This window comes from Melanotaenia boesemani, chromosome 3 (assembly GCF_017639745.1).
Source record: "Melanotaenia boesemani isolate fMelBoe1 chromosome 3, fMelBoe1.pri, whole genome shotgun sequence".
In the NCBI taxonomy this organism is placed as follows: Eukaryota; Metazoa; Chordata; class Actinopteri; order Atheriniformes; family Melanotaeniidae; genus Melanotaenia; species Melanotaenia boesemani.
In genome coordinates this window covers 1,692,029-1,712,360 of record NC_055684.1, presented here as the reverse complement: position 1 = coordinate 1,712,360, position 20,332 = coordinate 1,692,029, and the positions used below count along the sequence as shown (strand labels likewise).

Here is a 20,332-nt window from a genome sequence, read left to right as displayed (position 1 = left end):
GAGATTTAGCGCTCAGACTCTGACTACCTGTTGAGTTTTAGTACACAGGCTGCGATCCGCGCGCGTATGTGTGTGTCTCGTGCAGACTGCTGGATAGCTTCTGTGGCGCTAATCCGCCGGCCATGAACGGGTTAAACGGCTCTCCCATGAACGGAACGGCTGGCTGGAGGTTAGTTGGCTGTTGAGGCGCAGAGCGGATGGATGCGGCCGCGGCAGCCCGCAGCAGCGCACCAGAGCCGGCCACACATCACCGCGTCATGACGGAGCGAGGACGGATCCGTGGATCTGGCCGCTGAGGACGGACAGGGCTGCGTGTCTGCTCGCCTGGATATCGCTTTCATGGACGAACAGCGAGGCTTTTACGATATGGAGAACCCGGCAGAGAACCCCAGCAAAGCGGCGGAGTATCTCAAAGAGCTGAATAAAATAATCGAGACCCAGCAGGGGCTTCTGGAGAAACAGAGGGTCCGGATCGAGGAGCTGGAGCTCCAGGTGACGGATCTGTGCACGGAAAACGCCTGTCTGAAGGACCAGCACCAGCGGCACCTGGTCACCTGCAGACTCCAGCAGGGGAACCACGGCACGCTGGGGGGCATCAAGGAGAACGTGGTGCAGGAGAGGTAAGTTCCGTGTCAGCTGGTGCCGCCCGGTTCCACCGAACAGGGCGGAGAAAGTTTCCATTTCATCCTGTGTTCGTTCCGCGGTTCTCCGCGTGTCTGTGTCATTTCACAGCTGTCATGGACCAGCTCTTAATTTATCTATGAAATGTGCACACTGTGAAGGAATATTCCAGGCTCTCACGCGCAGGCTGTGGAAGGTTGCGTAATGGAGCCCGCTAGGCGCACCGCACAGCAGGCGCTGTGACAGCGGAGAAATGTTATCATGCTGAGCGCAAACTACATCACATCACAGAGACAGGAGTGTGAGTCCGTAGCCTGCTCTCCTGCTTTCTTTTATTTATTCATGTATTTATTTAATCATGACACGCGGCAAAGCCACGATCTGTCTTGTTGCGTTGACACATAAGAAGTTCAGCATCTTTCGTCCCGCGTGCGACTGCTTTCCACCTCAGAAGAGTCGATGTAGCAGCATCATTGGTCGGGAATGACTTGTAGTTCGCCCAGCTCCACTATCAGAGATAATTCAGAAATGTGCCACTAAAGCTGAAGTTTTCTAGTCAGTAAGTGGCTTTTTTAATTCAGGCATCTACTTGTTTTGATTTCTGTTGCAAATAAACGTTGATTCTTTCTGCAGGAATAGAAGCAGGCAGGCGGATTTACAGGGTCTTTATGTGTTGAAGTTACTGGTGTAGTCAGCAGAAGCCTTTCAGAGCAGAGAGCACACACACACACACACACACACACACACACACACACACACACACACACACACACACACACACGTGAAACTCAAAAAATTAGAATACTGCTCAAGACTTAATTAATTTCAGTGCTTCAGCTTAAAAGGGAAACTGGTCTATAGTCTGGTTACAGGCAGAGGGAGATTTCCAGCATTTATTTGTTATAATTGTGATGATTACGGCTTCCAGCTGATGAAAACTCAAAAATCAATATCTTAGAAATTTTGAATATTACATGAAATCATAAAAAAGCTTTAAAAAGATTTTAATCCAGAACTGTGACCATGTGAAGAGTCTAGTCCTGCATATGAACCAGGTCTTGGTCTAGTCCTTCTGCATGGACTCCTGCCTCCATGCGGCGTGGATGTTACCAGCCTGTGGACCTGCTGGGTGGAATGAAGACCAGGATGCTTCAGTCCTTCAGCTCTTCTGCATCGCTCTGTCTCATGTGTCTCATCTTCCTCTTGGCAACGCTTCTTAAGATTTTCAGGTCCTGAGAGTCTGCTGGCTAGTCCAGCCAGTCCAGTCCTTGAACCAGGTTCTGGTTCTTGGGGCAGTGTGGGCAGGTGCCAAGTCCTGCTGGAAAATAAAGTCAGCATCTCCACAAAGGAAACATGAAGAGCTCTAAGACCTCCTGGTAGACGTTGCGTGGACCAGCACCAGAGGACACGGCTTCCACATCACCACCCACTGTGGAAACTTCACGCTGCACTTAAAGGGTCTTGGATTGTTGCCTCTCCAGTCTTCCTCCAGACTCTGGGACCTGGATTTCCACAGGAGATGCAGAACTTGCACACCAGAAAAGAGCCCTTTGGACCACTGCTCAGCAGACCAGGTCCTGGTTTCTTTAGTCCAGGTGAGACGCTGCTGACGTTGTGTTCAGGAGCGGCTGGACTAGAGGACTACGACATGAAGTCCAGGTTTAGGATCCGCCTGTGTGGTGGCTCTGGAAGCTCTAACTCCAGCCTCAGTCCAGTCCTGGTGAAGCTTTTCCTGACCGTCCTCTCCTTCTGCTTCATCCTGCTGCTTGTTCCAGCTTCTCCTTCCTCTCAGCTTCTTCTTGATGAGCTTTGATGCAGCATTTTGATCATCCAGCTTCTTCTGCAGCCGCCTGCTGAGGCTTTTCCTCCTGGTGGAGGGAGGTGATGGTTTCTGCCCAGCTGTCAGGTCAGCAGCCTTCCCCATGATGCTGGACTCTAGGAACAGACTGAGATGATCTAGATGCTCAGGAGGCCTCTGCAGGTGCTTGGATGGATCAGCTGGTTAGAGCGGCTCTTAGAGGCTACAACACTGAACCTTTCCACTTTGAATCTTTTCACAAGTTCCTGAGATTTAGATTTTTGGGTTTTCATCAGCTGTAAACCATAATCATCAACATTATAACAAATAAATGCTTAAAATGTCTCACTTTGCTTGTAATGAGTCTAGAAAATATATTAGTTTCCCTTTTTAAGTTGAATTACTGATATAAATTGAGTTTTGCACGATATTCTATTTTTTGTTTAACTGTTCTATCTATCTATCTATCTATCTATCTATCTATCTATCTATCTGTGTGTGTGTAATCACCAAATCCGGCGATAACTTAAATAACATGACGTGTTCTCTACGTTATGGTGATATTTGGCGTCCTGAAGCAGCTTCAGTGCAGCAGCAGACTGATGCCTGGACGACGGGCATCAGGAAGCGTCCAATGAGAAGAAAGGAACAGGTGTCAGGTGTCACAGCAAGAATCAACCATTTCCAGCAATGTGGCAAGACCTAGCAGGATAGTAACCATAGCAACCACAGGTGCATGTGTCCCGTTTCCTCTTCCTCTGGAGCCTCGTCTGCAGCTGGATTAACTCAGTCCGACTCGTCCTTACTAAGTGCAGTAAGTCCCAGTTCCATGTTCAGTCTGTCCGGTTTCTGTCTGCTGCAGATGTTCCTGATGTTTTACACAGTTGAAGCTGCACTAAATGAACCAGGACCCGTTTGGTTGAGCTCTAGTTGCCTTTCTCTGAGACCAGGTGCAGGTTAGCAGCTTAATGAGTGTTCCTCCACGGTTCCTCTGGCTGGGATGTGGAGGTTACTGAGCGGCCTGAGCCTGATGGAAACATCTGCGTGGTGCTGAGTGGTTGATGGAGCTGAACGTCACCTTCAAAAACTCGCTGTTTAGGTTTTCATTAATTGATCTCAACCTCTGACAGTCTGTCATTTAATTCTAAAGTCTGATTTAGACTGATTTTAGAATCTAGAATTTTAGGTTCTTCTCTAGAGGAACACAGAGACATCAGCTTCTAAATCACTCAATGATGAGAAAAGGTGGGAAAAGATATCAAGTTTTCTATAGAAGAGAAAATAAAAACATGTCCATGGTAGCAAATATAAGTGCATTTTTTTAGAGAAACAGGGGAATTTATAAAAACATCCACCCTGCTTGTTTGTTATTACCACAAAGTGCAACTTGGACAGCTTCCCCTTGCTCGGCAGTTTCCTAACAGTGAAAGGCTTTTCCTCCCAACCCAGCATGACCATTTGGATGGATTTGAGTCATTCTGCCATGGTTTTTGGATAGTCCAGATCCAACCCAAACAACAGACAAAATGCCTGCGGAAAGTCTTCCATATTCTTCATGAAAGTACTTCCCAAATGGGGGAGAACAGTAGCTATGGGCTGGAGCAGCATGGGACTTGAGCCTTCGTCATTCAGAGCGGCCAAGGCCTCATCACCTGTGGTTTCTCATAGAGAACACAGAAAAATATTTTTAAACACTCGCATAACCACCTGTGTTGTCAGGTAATGATTTCAAGGAGGCATTTTGGGCCCCTTTTTTACAAGTTGGCACAGATTTTTAAGTCTTATGGAAATGCTTGTGGCATGCTTTGGTCAAAAACGACCAAAATCACCCTTCTCAAGCTTGTCACAACAGTCCATTTAGAGAAGCCAGCATTAGGAGACGAAGTGAGTCACCCCTTTACCTCACCCCCCTCCTCAATGAGTCACAGCCATTCAATGTGTGGTTCAGACAATAGAGATGAAACCATGAGAGGAGAAGAAGTCAGGAGGCTGGATGAAATGACTGACATTATTTTGCAGGGGTGTCAAATTTAATCATTTTATCATGATGCGAAACGTGGACGATTCTGCATCGATGGAGCAACAAAATATAACTGATTATAATGTGATGTACATAACCGCCAAGTTAGCTTAAAGCTAACATCTATGGAAATACCATTGGTGAGCTAGCGGCTAGCATGCGCGAACACAAAGGGATTTAAACAACTTTGTCCATCAACAAATGTTTACCCTCAGCAATATTCTCCTTGTTCAAATACAAATGGACTAGAATACATATAGGCACATGTTTTCTGGCCATAAAAGAGAGCATGAAAACATGTTAAATTCCATAATATGATTGAACTGACTACAGAAAGACTGAAGGGACAAAACACACTGCTTTACTGCAAGAAATCTTAATAACTGTCACATTATAGTAATGTTTCTTGATTTTCCAGCGTAGGTACTAGATGTGTTCAGGTAGTCATGTTATTCTATATGGCTGGCTGAATGTTGGCACGATTACGTAGAATGTTCTGGTTGGTCAGATTATGGAAGTAGTTTTTGCGGGACTGTAGTTCTTCATAGGAAACATGAACGACTTTTACAAAGAAATCCATCATTACCTCTGGAAAAGGACTTTCCACAGCCTGACCATCACCTCTAAAAGCCCAGAGAGCAGAAAGGTCGCCATTTGTAGGCATGAAAAAATTCCATAATTAAAAGTAAGTAACAGTGGGACTTAGCGTTAATGTTAGCGACTTATATTCATATTTGCAGCATATGAATGTCATTGTGTTTCTGGAGCTTATTTTTTTTTTACAACCAGTTATTATACACACACTCGAGATGAAGGCTGTTTTCCTGCTGCAGTAGATGAGCAGCTGTATTACCACCACCAGGGGGCACTCTGCTTGGTGGCGTTTCAGCTCGTGTTTGCGATGTATGGCGGAGATGCTCGACCCTGCTGAGAGAAGCGGACGCTGCCGTCCTCTGCTTTCACATCTCCACCAGCTCATTGCTTCAGTGTTTGTGTTTGATGGAAGTAAAATTTGACCTGAAAAAAAAAACCCTGCACTTCTTTTATTTATTCATTTTTATCAGTGATTAATTGATTTGTTAAATCTTTCAACATTTTAAAAGGAAAAGGTGACATTTGCAACCATAGCTGATAAAGTTAACTTGTAGCGAGGTTCTTTATTTATTGTCGGGTTTAATGTTAAATGTTTTGATGTTAGGACGGGAGCTCACTGCCTTTATAATAGGAAGATGTATTATTAGACATAAATATTGGAACTGATATTTGGTCCTATAAATAATCTCAGACTGTACACCATGAATAAACAAAATTATCTATGTACTCAAATTAATTTACTCACATGGGAAAAGAAGATTATATTGCCAATATATGTTGAATATCTATTGATAAGTAGACGCCCGAGCAGATCTGATTCTTATCAAATGGTGTCTGAGTGGCGTTGCTCTAGTGTGACATCATCAGCAGGCGCCGGGCCCGAGCCAGTCTGGTACATACCTAGACCGCAGATGTAGAAAGAGAAATGAAATCAGTCAGTTTCTTTCAATCGTTTTTTTCAATTTGTTTGGGATTGAAAGGTTTGATGAGGTATGGGGTGCATCAGCCGAGGGCCTCAAAGAAAGCCGAGTACAGTTCATAGCTGTGGTAATCAGACAAGTTAAGCCTCACCTGTCTCTCCATAACAGAGCTGGCCAACACCGAACCATGGCCGGGACAGCAGGCTTGTTTTTCATCTCTTGTCTGTGCATTGGGAACGTTTGGCCCATCAGAGGGACGTCTGGATCTTGATGCTGCAGTTTTAACTCGTATTGGAGAGACAGCTTCCCTTTAAGCTTCACTTTTAAGGGATCAATGGAATTGAGTCTTTCAGATGAAGTAAACTTCCTGATGTCATCTTCTTCAACAGGAACTCTGAGCAATAATGGCTGGCCCATTTTTCCTCCTGAGGATAAAGGAGACATTTACGTGAGATTCTAATGATGGTGTTTACATCACTCAACATAGTAGGAACCTTTCAAAGCTGACAAGACATTTTCCTCCAGCTCTGTACAGTGAGAGGGGGACAGCATCATTCAGCTGAGACATCTGGGTAGTAGGCAGGTGTAATGTAATGTTCATTATAACAGGAGGTCTGCAGATAAATAGTATGTCAGTATTGATACAACGAGCATGACCCAACTGAAAGAACCATGTCTGAACTGTATCTGATGCCATTTACACACAGCAGATGCTGAAAACAACAAATCCAACATTTCTATTAAAATAGGAGGCGGAAAGCATTTGTGAAGCAAGCCTTTTACTAAAAAAACAACAACAAAAAAAAGTAAATTTTCCAAACAAACTCTCTCACATGAAGAAACTGAGCCTCACGGTTAGTTTCTGACCTAAAGAATCAAACCCCCATAAAGCTGTGAAACCAGGACCAATGCGGATTCTACAGAATAAATGATTCAGCAGAGTTTTGACATTTGATAAATTTATATCATGGTCTGTTTATCCATGCAGTGTGTTGATGATCACTTCCGTCTCTCCCTCCCGTCTCCCAACCGGCAGCATCTCTAACTCATCAGCTCCAGCTATCTGAGAGTTGATGGAAACCCGGCTGCAGCTCAGACAGCTGCTGCAGGAAAGCTGCATCTTCAGAAACAACCAGGCTCGTATCTGTGCAGAAAACAGAACTCCAGGCTGTGACATCATTATCATATTTGCCTGCTCATCGTTTGTACGGGACTATAAATAGTTATCAGAGCTGAGTGGAGGATGGCAGCATGTCCCACGGGGACTCTCCCGCTCGTCCATATATGACCCTGCAGCACCTCTGTGAGAAATATTTGATAATATTTGTTTGAACCTGAAATGTAGTTAAAATCAGGCTTTATGCAACCTGGTCTTTAGTGAAATATGCTTCATGTGCAGCGGCTCAGCGGAGGAGACCTGTCCCTTGTGGTCTGTTAACAGTTGGACAACATCAGCTGTTATTTTGTGCTGTCCACAGTCAGCAAACAGGCCCGGCCTTGACTGGAGGACCAATGGGAAAGCTGCATTCCTCTCAAGGCCTGTGACTGACACACACACACACACACACACACTTCATATAATTTTGTCCATGACCACACAGGACGACTCAGTTACTGCAGGCAGTGGAGGGAAGGCCGCTCAGAGCAGCTCCATCCTCTGAAGCCTCGAAGGCCTATTTGAGTTTCTGCCTAACATTACAAACCCAAACAGAATTAATTACTTCTCTGTAATTCCAAACGCTGTGGGAAACATCTTGGTATGAAAATAAAGCTAAAACAGGTGAGATCAGGTGTTGAACATCTGTGTGGTAACTCTGTTCTGTTAATTCTTTAATAGACAACCAGCAGAATTTATTACTAACAGAACTTTGTAGAAATAACACACAGATCAACAGTGACCAAACCTTTTCTCATCTCATCGTTCTCTCAAGTCTTGGCTTTCAGGAGAAAACACACAACAGAAACTATTTCCATGTTTCCACTTTTTCCTCATTTCCAGTTATTCCTTCTACTATTTACCTGCTATCCTCACTAAACCAACTCCAGCTCAGCTGCTTTGTGGCGCCACCGTGCATCAGAAACGTCTTCTTGGCTTTATTCCAGCCATAGAGGAGCATTATTTTCTAAATTGTAAACCTCCTGGATGAGATATTAACGCCTGGAATAGATAAAATTTTATTGATCCCAAAGCTGGGAAATTGGGGCAAAAGACTCAGATTAAAAAAAATAAATAAATAAAAATACAGTTAAAACAAATCTATAAACCAGATAAACCATATCTATAAATGTACATACAACATGTAAAAATTAACAGAGCAGGAGAGAAGTAAGAAGAGGCTATAGATGTCACGCTTGAGCAGACTGGACCCACAATAAATATCAAAGACCTAAGGATCGGATGTATAAGACTTACAAAGGAGAAAGTTTTCAGGGTTGTTGGATCTGGTCTCTGTTAGTTGGCTTGCTGGTGAAGGTAGGAGAACAGTGATGAAAACTAGGATAATTGGAGGAATGTTCTAACTAGATGACCATGTACCAGCGTGAGATGGAATCGAAATGTGGGATCTCAGTAAGAGAGGGCTGCAAGAGGGATCTCCACCGGGAGGCTGTTGGAACTGCTGAACCAGAGACAGTGTTAGCAAAACCAGAAGAGGTTAAATAGTGCTAGGTTTTCCTAATATGGGTTGAGCCTTCCAAAAGGGTCCAGATAAATCCTCCTATCCATCTAAAAGGAGTAAACAAGGTCCAATCCTAGAAGACCATCCAAAAATCCACACAAGAATAAAACAGAATTACCAGACTGGGGCAGGCAGGAACAAAAACTCCAGGAGATAACAGGTCTGTAGGCTGAAGACAAGGGCTAGAAACGTGTAGGCGTAAACCAAGACAACTTGGCAAGGAGAAGCAGAAAAACTCTGGTTTATATAGGACACAGTACAGGTGGAGGGCATCAGCAATCAGGGCAAGCAATCGGAGGCAGAGGGAGAATGCCTTCAGGGATGGCTGGGAAATCTCAACCCCAGCCTAAGCACGTATGCAAGCCAAAATAGAAATTAAAAAGTACAATAAAATGACAAGTGGATAAAATCAGCAGGTAATTTTAGTGCTTGTGTTAACATCTACCTGTCCAGAGACTGCAGGTGTAAATGAGCAGCTTTGCTAACACCTGGAACCAAATATTTTTCCCTTTGAGGTCAGTGGATTGCTGCATGTCCCTGTCAAATGAATAAAGCCGTATAAATACATTTCTCTGAGATCTCCCCAAACGACGGCTAGTCCAGCAGATGCAAAGTCAACACAACGTAGGTGGACCACTGATAGCTTCCAGGTCATGTGACTTGTCTCTGGAGATAATCCAAGTCAGTTTTGGAGCCCGTTATGAACACGACTCCGTTAACAGTTACAGCAGGTCTGGTTACTACCGTGTAATTGGCTGATCAGATTTTTGAGCTGTTGGATCGGATGAAGTGGGCAGGGAGAGGACGCAGACCTTCATTGAAACAACATGGCTGCTGCTCATATAATCTCAGCCAAACGTGCACTTGTTGTCATGGTGACGTAAGATGAAGGGGACTCACTGAGAATCAGTGTTGCAGTTTCGTTGCATCTCATGAAACAAAGATAACTTTGACCGTTTGACTGTTTGTAGCCTTAGTATGACCAGATGTATCTGTTGTTGCCGTGGCAATGGTCATTTGATATCATTCACCCTCTGTTGTCGTTTATCGAGCTCCTCTTGCCTCCAGTTCATGTGTCAGTGTCTCTGGGTGAGCTATCCGACCTAAATATGACCAGATGTGTGTGATGGGAAAAGGCTTTTATTTATGAACACTTAGTTTAAAGATTTATGTAAACTCTGCTGAATGAATATTTATAATAAATGAATGAAAATGACTTTATTGATCCTGGAGGGAAACTGTAATAAGCTGCTGTTTTTAAAAATAGAAATAAATAATAATTAATAAACAGATAATGACTTGTTCTGGATGACGATGTCCGCTGCAGGATGGACCTCCTATACTAGCTTCCTGTGTTCTAGCAGAACTGGAGAAGCCTCTCTTGTTTCCTGACTGTGTCATCCAGACCAGTATTTCTCAATCCAGGTCTTCAGGACCCACTGCCATGCTCCAACTCCAACACCTGAATCAGATTAATGAACTTGCAGCCTGGTAACGAGCCATTCATTTTATTCAGATGTGTTATTGTAGGATTACCTCTAAAATGTCCAAGGCACTGGGCCCTGAGGACCAAGCACTGGTGTAGAACACTGGTTTGCAGCCTATCTTCCTCCGGGACCCCCTTCATGCATATACTAAAAAGCCATGGACCCTCTGCCCCACCCCGTGCTGAAATCATGTTTGGTTTTATACTGTCAAAAGTGGGATTCTCACCATAAATACTGTATTCTGGCTGAGTCCTGTCCTTCCATTAAGCCAAAGTTAAAATAAGTTAAATAAATTTGCATATAGCCTTACTTTTTTTTCTTAAAATAGGAACAATATGTGGATATTAATCACAATGGCTCTTAATGTTCAAGGCCTCAGGGACCCCCTATGCTATTTAGGGGACCCCCTTGGGGGTTCCCGGACCCCATGTTAGGAACCACTGGTCTAGATAATGTGAAGAATCCTCCATCATGCTCAGCAGAAGATCCAGAACAGAACCACACAATTTGTATCAATTTGTTCAGTTTATCTGTTCTGTCTATTGTTCTGGTTCTGGCACTGTTTCTGGCTCTGGTTCTGGGTTTGTTTCTGGTTATGGCTCTGGTTCTGGCTCTGGCTCTGGTTCTAGCACTGTCTCTTGTTCTGGTACAGGTTCTGGGTTTGGTTCTGGTTGTGGCTCTGGCTCTGGCCCTGGCTCTGGCTCTGGCTCTTGCTCTGGTTCTGGTTCTGGTTCTGTCTCTGTCTCTGTCTCTGTCTCTAGTTCTGGCTCAGGTTCTGGTTCTGGCTCTGTCTCTAGTTCTGGCTTTGGCTCTGTCTCTATCTCTGTCTCTGTCTCTTGTTCTGGTTCTGGTTCCTGTTTGGTTCTGGTTCTGGTTCTGGCTATAGCTCTGGCAGTAGTTCTGGATTTGGTTCTTGTTCTGGTTCTGGATTTGGGTGGTCAGCAGTTCAGGACAGGAAGCAAATCTGGAGTGAAACCTCCACAGAGGACACACTGCTCAGTATGATCATATAGTTTGGGCTTCATGAGGAAGCATCTACGCTGCAGCTGCTGCAGATGAATCCAGGAGTATAAGCTGCATATGATGCATTCAAATCCAAAGCAGAATATGTTTCACACAGGAGAGAGCAGCGGCTGCTATTCAAAAGTAGAAGATTAGAGGAATAAATAAAGCATAAAAAATAAAACATTTCACTCTGAAATATTCATGCAGGATGATGGTGCTTTATGAGAGTCTGTTCTTTGTTTATTTTCAGTCCGAAACATTTGACGGTTTTCTGGTTTAGATTCTGCGGTTACACTTAGAAAGTGCATTTTAGACGGGATACTAGAGAGACTAATGACGAACTAATGCAGGAGCAAAGCTGAAGAGAAGAAATAGAGAACCTAAACTTCACGACGGCATCTTCCCCTGAGGCGATGCTCAGAGTTTGTCTCCTGCTGTGAGATCAGACGATGATATTCAAAAGTTAATTAACCTTCAGATCAACAAGACTTTCTTTGTATCAATCTGATGTGGTTTCTCCTCAAAAACATGTTTTCTGATCTGCTGCACCTCCATGTTGGCTGCTCTGTTTTAACGATCTTCCCATGTTGGTTATGAAGGCAGATGGATGTGGATTACACACATCTGTACCGTTGGTTCCTTACAGCTGTGAAATACATCCTGCAGCAGATGGGAACCAAAGTTTGTTTTTTTTTTCAACATCTTTTAACATGAAACATTTTAAACCTTTTCATCACAGACCCCCTGTATCAGAAGATGTTAGCAGCCACCAAGAAGCAGCAATGCTAGCATGTAGCATAGCAACATGGCAGGAGAAACTCCGCTAAAAGACTCCACCAAGCATCGGCATCCAAACCAAACCCCAGCAGTTCTATAAGAAAACCAGGAGAACATCTCTGTCCACTTTAGAGCTTCTGCTAATTTTCCCCCACAAACCAGGAGTCACATGACAGCAGAGACTCTGCTGGTTCCTGAGACGTCTGTCTCATCACGGTGGGACAGAAACTCTGGAGCTAAAAGCCAGAACCAGAAACCAGGTCTTACTGTTGCTGTTTGTGGTGAAAAGTTTGATTCCAGCTCTAAAAACTCTGCTAACGTGTTCTCCTGTGACTGCCTTTGTTTAACATGAACCATGAAGGTCCTGCTGGTTTCCATGGAGATGAAGGAGGTTTATAGTGAAGGATTCTCTCCTCCTATCAGAGAATATCCTGTGCTCCACTTCTGTCTGGACCCTCATGGTGTTTCTAAGGTGAATGTGAGGCTATCCCTGGATCCTCCTCACTCTGACCATTGATAGAGGTGTCCATCATCGTCATCATCATCATTATCATCATCATTATCATTATCATCATCATCGGCTGATGTCTTCCTGAGATATTTACCTGTGTAACACCTGGAAACCTGCTCAGCTTCACTTTTTACCTTCTACTGTAGCACAATTCCTCGTCAGAAATTACTTTACTTATTCCTAGATGAAATGGGCTGCTATCATCTAGTTACCATTGAAAGTAATGTGTTTTTCTTTTAGAACATTTTTACATGTTCTACTGTGTTCCAGGTGAATTTACTGACACAGTACATGTATGTTGATTCTGACACGTCTGTAGTAATCTGACATGTCTCAGCTGTCTGTAGAGACCAGGATTCTACATCCAGCCCTGGTAGCTGTGAAGATAAACTTCATTTATTTTGAGGATGTCATTTCAGACAGGAGGCAAATGAAGGTTAAATCTCATGATGTACCATGTGCTGAATTAATCTCATAGCACCAAAAGCTTAGGTACTGCACACCTCCTTCCAGATTTTCTTCACTCGGATTCTCTTCCGCTTTGACTTGCATGGCAGTGATGGAGCAGGACCTTCTTCCTGTGTTTTCCGTGATTTGTCCATATTTCTGCTTCATTCAGTTGATGCAGAGCCAAGTAAAACTTCACTAGTTGTTGCAACAAAGAAAAAATCCACTTAACACTAACTTCCTTACTTTTTGTGCTAAGTTTATGTATTTATATATTCATTAAAGTGAAGATCAACTGAATTGGAGCCTCATTTATCAAACTGAGCATAGCAGAGCAAACTACAGGCGGTGTCTGCGGTGCAAAAAGGAAATGCTGCACTTCTACTTCCAAAATTTTAATTTATGTCCTCCACCTGTTTCTGTTTATAAATCAGAATCAACTCTAAAGCGGCCACAGGTGAGGGACACCTTGCCCCGCCCACATGGTGGCTATAAATGGTCAGGTGGACGCCTGTAATACATATTCATCACATCATTTCCATGATGGCTCGGGAGGGAAAAAGAGGGAAGAAGAGGAATTTTTCGGGGTGTGAGACAGAGAGCTTTTAATCCCAGTATACAACAACCAGCTTTAAAACGCTCATCCTCAGACTGTTTACTGTCCATGAGTGTGTTTAAATAAAGATTTCGGCATGTTGCAAACACAAGCTAAAGCATACGGTACCTCATTCATCTAAAACTGGGACAATAGGTTACTCTGCCAATCCTCTTACTGAATACAGTACCTCCTTTCTAAACTACGGGGCCTGGTCTGTGCAGTATGTGATAAGTGCTGCTCTACCAGGGCTAATATATATATACGTATATATATATATATATATATACGTATATATATATACGTATATATATATATATATATATATATATAAACTCTTCCCTCACCCAACCTCCCATCTCCCCTGGGTAGACTGGGTGGCTGTTCATCCTCTGGGTGGTCTTCTACCAGAGTCCTGGGAGCTTGAAGGTCCTCCAGTATCTTAGCTGTTCCTAGGACTGCTCTCTTCTGGATGGAGATGTCTGATGGTTTTCCAGGTATCTGGTAGAGCTGCTTTTTCAGTGTGGGGGACACGGCCCCCAGTGCTCCAATGACCACTGGTACTATTGTTGCCTTCACCTTCCAGGCTTTCTCCAGCTCTTCCTTGAGTCCTTGGTATTTCTCCAGGTTCTCGTGTTTCTTCTTTCTGATATTTCCATCATTGGGGATGTCTACATCCATCACTATGGCTTTCTTTTTCTGCTTATCCATGATCACTATGTCTGGTTGGTTGGCCACCACCATGTTGTCGATTTGTATCTGGAAGTCCCACGGGATCTTGGCCCTCTCATTCCCCACCACCTCGGGAGGTGTTTCCCATTGTGACCGAGTGGTATCCAGTCCATATTCTGTACAGATGTTTCTGTACACTAACCTACTCGGTTATGGAGTTCCATGTATTCTTTGCCTGCCAGTATCTTACACCCTGCTGTGAGGTGCTGGATTGTTTCAGGGGCCTCTTTCCATTGCCTGCACCTGGGGTGCTGCCTGATGTGGTAGATCTAGGCCTCCATTGTCCTGGTACTTAAGGCTTGGTTCTGTGCTGCCATGGTTACCGCCACTGTGCTGTCTTTCAGTCAGCCCTCTAAAGCCATTGGTAGGACTGGTTCATGTCCACCACTTGTATCTGTCGGTGGTATATCCTATGCAGGGCTTGTCCTCTCATGTTGGTTCCTCCATTTCATTCTCCTACAGGTTCCATTGCCTTGGATGTTTCATCTTGGATAGAAGCTCTGATGCTCACTAGTCATCGGCCTCCCTCTTTATGCTTAGTGTATACGCCGTAACCAACCGCATGCAGATGCTGCGCAACAGCAACGCAGCGCTAGTAGAAATCCAGCCTTTGGTTGAGCAAGACCAGCCTTTTCAGCACCTTCATCACATGCAATGTCATGTCATGCAATAAAAGTCAATAATGTAATAACTTTATTACATTTCTGGCCTAGCATAAAACATCCTTTAAGAATGAAAAAACTGCAGCTGATAATGTAATTTTACATAAACAGGACTTCATTTCCTGGAAATAAAAGACTTATTGCATTTTTTATTTTAGTTTGATCGTCAGCAATAAGTACAGTGGATGACATTGTTGTCTATCCATTAATCAAGGTTATGCAGCATTATTTCTCCTTTATTGTGGCTGGAAAAGTCCTTTTCTTCAGACCATTCTTTGGAAACCCTAGAGATGGTTGTGTGTGAAAATCCCAGTAAATACTCAGAACAACAACCATGCAACGTTCTACGTTGGAAGGTAGTGCGTAGTGCGCACTAAGCACTTTCTCCTGTAGTGCACACTATCAAGGGTAAGTGCTGACCCAAACGGAGCACTGACATTTTGTACTTACCGGTAGGGAGGTTCCAGCATTTGACGGTGATTCTTCTGCCCTCCTGAATTTACAGGATGAATTTCCACCTCTTGATTTGACTTTTTTCTTGTTTACACCTTGCTTAACCGCACCTGTAAATAGCGTTGCATCCAACGCCGATGCTGAATCCTCCGCTGATTGGCTGAACATGAGTTAGAACGTTTGCTTATTTATTTATTTTAAGGTACACGATCCTCCTACATGCTGCCTGATGGCAGCGCCGCTCCGTTAATATACTTTGTTTTAGGACAGTCTGTCTAAATAAGTTCTTCCAAAATCCAAAATAACGTTCCCATACGTGTTTGCATGTCATCATATTTTATGCTATAAAATCCTTTTAAAAGGCCTCATTTGTGAAACAAAGAACCGTGGCCTCCACTGTATTAGTCTACCTCAGTAAATGACAATAGAAACCATCAGCAGACATTCATTTGTCTCTGCATGTCTCCACCATACCTGTTAGTAGTGCAATTTAAAACACTAGTAAAACAGCTTTTAAATTTGTAAAGATATCTTCACTGGATTAAAGTACTTTATATTATACATCTGTTTTATTGGTGTTTACACTGATACTGTTCCCGTCTGGCAACAGGAAACGATTATTCTGTCGGTGGTACATCCCATGCAGAGGCTTGTCCTCTCATGATGGTTACCCCATTTCATTCTCCTCCAGGTGAATGAAATGTGATGCTGGCCGCTATTATTCAGCTCTGGAAAACTGGTCGAAAGTCCCTCCCCTTCTGTTACATCAACAAAATGGCGTGCATTTAGTGCGCGTAGTGTTCATCGTTTCACACTAGATTGTTGGCTGAGTTTAGGGCAGCACCCGGGTACTTTCACTTAGACATAGTGTCCGAAGTTTAGAGGTGCGCAGACTGAGACACACCCATATCTACATGACTACATGCTGCCATCTGATTGGCTGGTTAGATATGAGCATAAACAGTAAATTTAACAGATGGAGCTGATAATGTGGTTCTTTAAAAGATGTTGCTTCTCACTGTTTAGTGAAAAGGTCTTTAAAGGAAAATTCCAGGATATTACAGTCCCCACTGGCCTTTATTTGACCAGGGTCTGTACAATATTATCTTTTATGGCTTTGACTGTAAAGATTTTATAAGCATTAATATTTTAAGTCCAAAAGTAAAACAAAAATGTGAGCCAGGTTGAAATAACCTGATGTTTTATGGTTAAACATGATAAAATGTGTACCATACACTGACGGATGAAGGTCTGTGATCAGGGTCATGTTGTGCAGTAACGGCGTTACAGTAACACCTTACTGTAACGCCGTTACTTTTGTCAGTAACTAATACTCAAACTCATTACTCTTTAAATAAAGTAACTCAGTTACCGTTACTCTATCACGCGTTTATGAGTTACTAGCTAAATTAATTAATATTGGCCGACAGTTTTGTGCTTCCTTCCTGTTTACAGAGTTAATGTACGTCTGCTCTCGGCATCCGTAGTGATGCTTTTAGGGCGCATGTGTGTGCGTGCGCGTGTGGTTATGGCGGATCAAAGAGGAATCAAAACTAGTTTTTTAACCTGGAAATACGCTCAATATTTTACATTAGTCGAGCACAAAGACAAGAACATTCTAGTCAAGTGCAACCTATGTCTTTCTGGATCGAAGGTCCTGTCTACTGCGACAAACTCAACTCCAGTTTACTCAAGCACCTCCAGAAGCTACATGCCTTCACAAAGCTAGTCGAGGCTGTGGACCAGCACGAAATGAGGCAAAGCTCTGCCACCCAAACAACAGCGGTTGGATTTTAACAAGACTGGTGTTAGCCAGGAGCAGATCAACAAAGCTATTGCACGTTTTATTGTTGAGAACATGCAGCCAATTTCAACTGTGGACCCCCGCTTTTAGGCAAATAATAAGTTTGATAACATGTGCCAACGGCACACGCCAAATGGGACGAAAGACTTTTTCCCACTACTTGGATAAGTAGTAACTTGAAAACAATGATGCACTACTGGCAGCTGTCACACTTCCCATGTTCAAACTGGGGTGGTTGAAAGACCAAAGCAAGAAAGAGAGGGTCAAGGGAACACTGGCAGCTGAATGCCACCAGCTCATCCTCAGCATGTCCCTGTGCAGCAAGCAGCCAAGATGCCTGCAACTCTGTCAACACCAGATTCAAGCTTCTCCAATGTACAGGACTTTTTCTGCTTTGAGGAGGACAGTGATACCTTCAGCACTGTTGAAACTGAGGTACTGACATACTTGAGAACAGCCGAAACAGGGATGGAGATTCTCAAACAATTTCCCCACTTTTCAGCTTGGGAAGTAGAGGTGTGACGTTCATGAACGAATCGATTCTTTTGAACGGCTCTTTTAAATGAACGATGAGAATCGATTCACAGCTGTGAGCCGTTCATTTGTGAGCCATTCTTTTTATATACAAATTTTTGACACTGCCTTCATCAAATCAAATCAAACTTTATTTATAAAGCGCTTTCATGCCATAGGCAACACAAAGTTCTTTACATGATTAAAAACATAAGAATAAAAACACTCAATGAAATCTTTCACACAGTCACACACACGTATACACACACACGCCAAGCCCAAACCCCCCCCCCCCCCCCCCCCCCAGCTAAAAATGACTGAATGAATATATAAATGAATAAATAAGTAAATAAGAAGTAGTACAGTTGAGTCAAATGAAAATAAAATAAATAACGTGTGACATAATAGAAGTCTGATGTCCAACACGCTCCATTCATGTGAAGCATCTGTGGACAGAGAGATTTGTTTGGAAACAAATACTGTCAGTTCTATCCAAAACATTTACTGGAATTTGCACTGACTGCTCAGGTTTATCCTTTTTTATCTATATTTTTCCTATAATTATATAATCTTGTACAGTAGATTTTATATAGGTACATATTTTAATTGTTTGTCATTCTTATATATTGTGAAATTTTGTAAGATATTGTGAGAACGAGCCAGTCTTTTGAATGGCTCTTTGAAAGGAACGGCTCCTCAAGATCCGGCTCCCTTCAAAGAGCCAAAAATCCCATCTCTATTGGGAAGTCTGGTGTTTTCTCCAAAGAGGAACAAACTGACTGACCGAAGATTTGAGAGGCTTCTGCTCATGCGGTACAAACACTGGTTTGAAGGGTAAACCTCAACTCTGGAGATTTTCATTCAGGTTCTTTCTTGTTAGCATTTTTTGTTGTTTTATACATATCTGTGTAACAAAAACATTAGCTATCTTAGTCACAGTGACACATTTTTGTTTAATTTTTGAACATATGTAGAATACATTGGTTTATATTGCTGCAAAAAAGCCTGATTTATTCAAAACATTTTGATGGAAATATAAAAAACAGCACTTGCTTACGTGTATGGTGTTCAGTTTAATTTTTACACTTGACAGGATACATGCGGATTACTTTAAATACTTTGCTGGCGTGCAACTTTATTTAATTTCAATAGGGTTTTTCACTGTCTAATTGATGCACTTGGAAGGTGTATTCTTCTTAAGTAAAGCTCCAGTTATGTCTGTGTTCTACCTAATTTCCTTGCAAATTTCAAGAAAATTGTGAAATTCAGATAGAAATTAAGTTATATTTTCTTTATGTTTTCTTATTGGGAGTTATTGCAGATCTCTCTCCTTTGTTTTGTGTGAGTCTCTTTGACTTTTATGTGACCTCTTCAAAATATTTAGTGCATGTTGACTTTTCAAGCACTTACGGGAATCTTATTTTCTTTACTGTCTGCAGTTATAGGAAAGAAAATTTGTGTATTAACAAAAACAATTTTTTTCACTTAGTAGTCACAATGACAATTTTCTGTTACATTTAAGAATATTTATTTGATTTAAAACGCATTGTGTTTCTCAGAATAGGCTGTTTAATATTTTTTAAGAAAATGTTGGACATATCCATCAGCAGTTTAATGTGTATGAGGTGGCACTTTATTCATATTCATACATTATAAATTTCAAATAATTTGCTACCTACCTTCAATAAACTAGTGTTTAAAGATTATTTTCTGTTTGTATTATATTTTGTACAACACTGAAGTTATTTTATAAGGACATTCATAGGAGCATTTTTAAGAATGTTCTTTAAAATAGTAACTAAAAAGTTACTTTTAACAGTAACTCATTACTTTTTGGTGTAAGTAATCAACAAAGTAACTGAGTTACTTTTTGAATGAGGTAACTAGTAACTGTAACTAGTTACTTTTTTTCAGTAATTAGCACAACACTGGTTAGCAATAACAGCTGCTAGCTAGAAGCTTCCTGCTTCTAGAGGGGGGTTCAGCTGCTTCTTTCTGTGTGGAGTGACCGTGTTCTTCCTGTGCATGCATGTTAGCTTAAAGAGATTTGAAGTGGACCGAAGGGGTGAACATGTGGCTTTTGTCTCCATGTTAGTCCTGCGATAGACGGGTAACCTGTACAGGGTGGACTCCTTCTCACCCAGTGTCGGCTGGGACGAGCTCTGGTCCCCAGTGACCCTGAGCAGGCTGAAGTGGGAACAGAAAATGGATGGATGAGAAGGGAGATGGGTAACCGAGCTAAATTTACGTGTTTCTATGCTGTAAATGTGAATCATCCTTTTGTATCCAGTTTTTCTGGATCTGTGATGCTAGTCCATTCTGAGTCATTGTTAGGCCTCACCGTGAAGCAGGAGGACGACATGCTAACAAGACACGCTCCTCTGCAAACTAATCAGGCCGACATGTGACCTGCCGTTCCCCTGAATGAAGGAAAGCCATCTAAACTCCTGTAACAGTCAGTGAGCTGGAGCAGCAAACACTTTCCAAGTCCAAGGACTGGCTTATTGATTAAAGATCTCCTGCTTGGCTTTTTCTCTTTAAGACATTCCCAACCGCCTCTTAATAAGCTGCCTCACCTCAGAATTATCTGAGATCAAGCAGTGTCTATTTCTGACAAAGCTCTGCAGTTAGGGCAGGAATTTATAGCTTTTCCAAAAATTCTTCACACAGATGCTAAACAGCAACTGTCACAGGAAGCTTGTTTTCATCCTCTAA

The 20,332-nt window shown here is 42.6% G+C and overlaps 1 protein-coding gene across 1 annotated transcript; it reads left to right on the top strand.

The window, feature by feature from the left end:
- Nucleotides 1-175: 175 nt before the first annotated feature.
- Nucleotides 176-19,836, top strand: LOC121637544 (IQ motif and SEC7 domain-containing protein 2). Its single transcript, XM_041981766.1, has 2 exons — nucleotides 176-620; nucleotides 19,713-19,836. Exons 1-2 carry the CDS (start codon nucleotides 340-342, stop codon nucleotides 19,729-19,731), a joined length of 300 nt encoding a protein of 99 aa, XP_041837700.1. The 5' UTR covers nucleotides 176-339; the 3' UTR covers nucleotides 19,732-19,836.
- The last annotated feature ends 496 nt before the right edge of the window (nucleotides 19,837-20,332 follow it).

Coding starts and splice junctions, on each gene's coding strand:
- LOC121637544 (XM_041981766.1), top strand. CDS start 340: ATGGACGAACAGCGAGGCTTTTACGATATGGAGAACCCGGCAGAGAAC.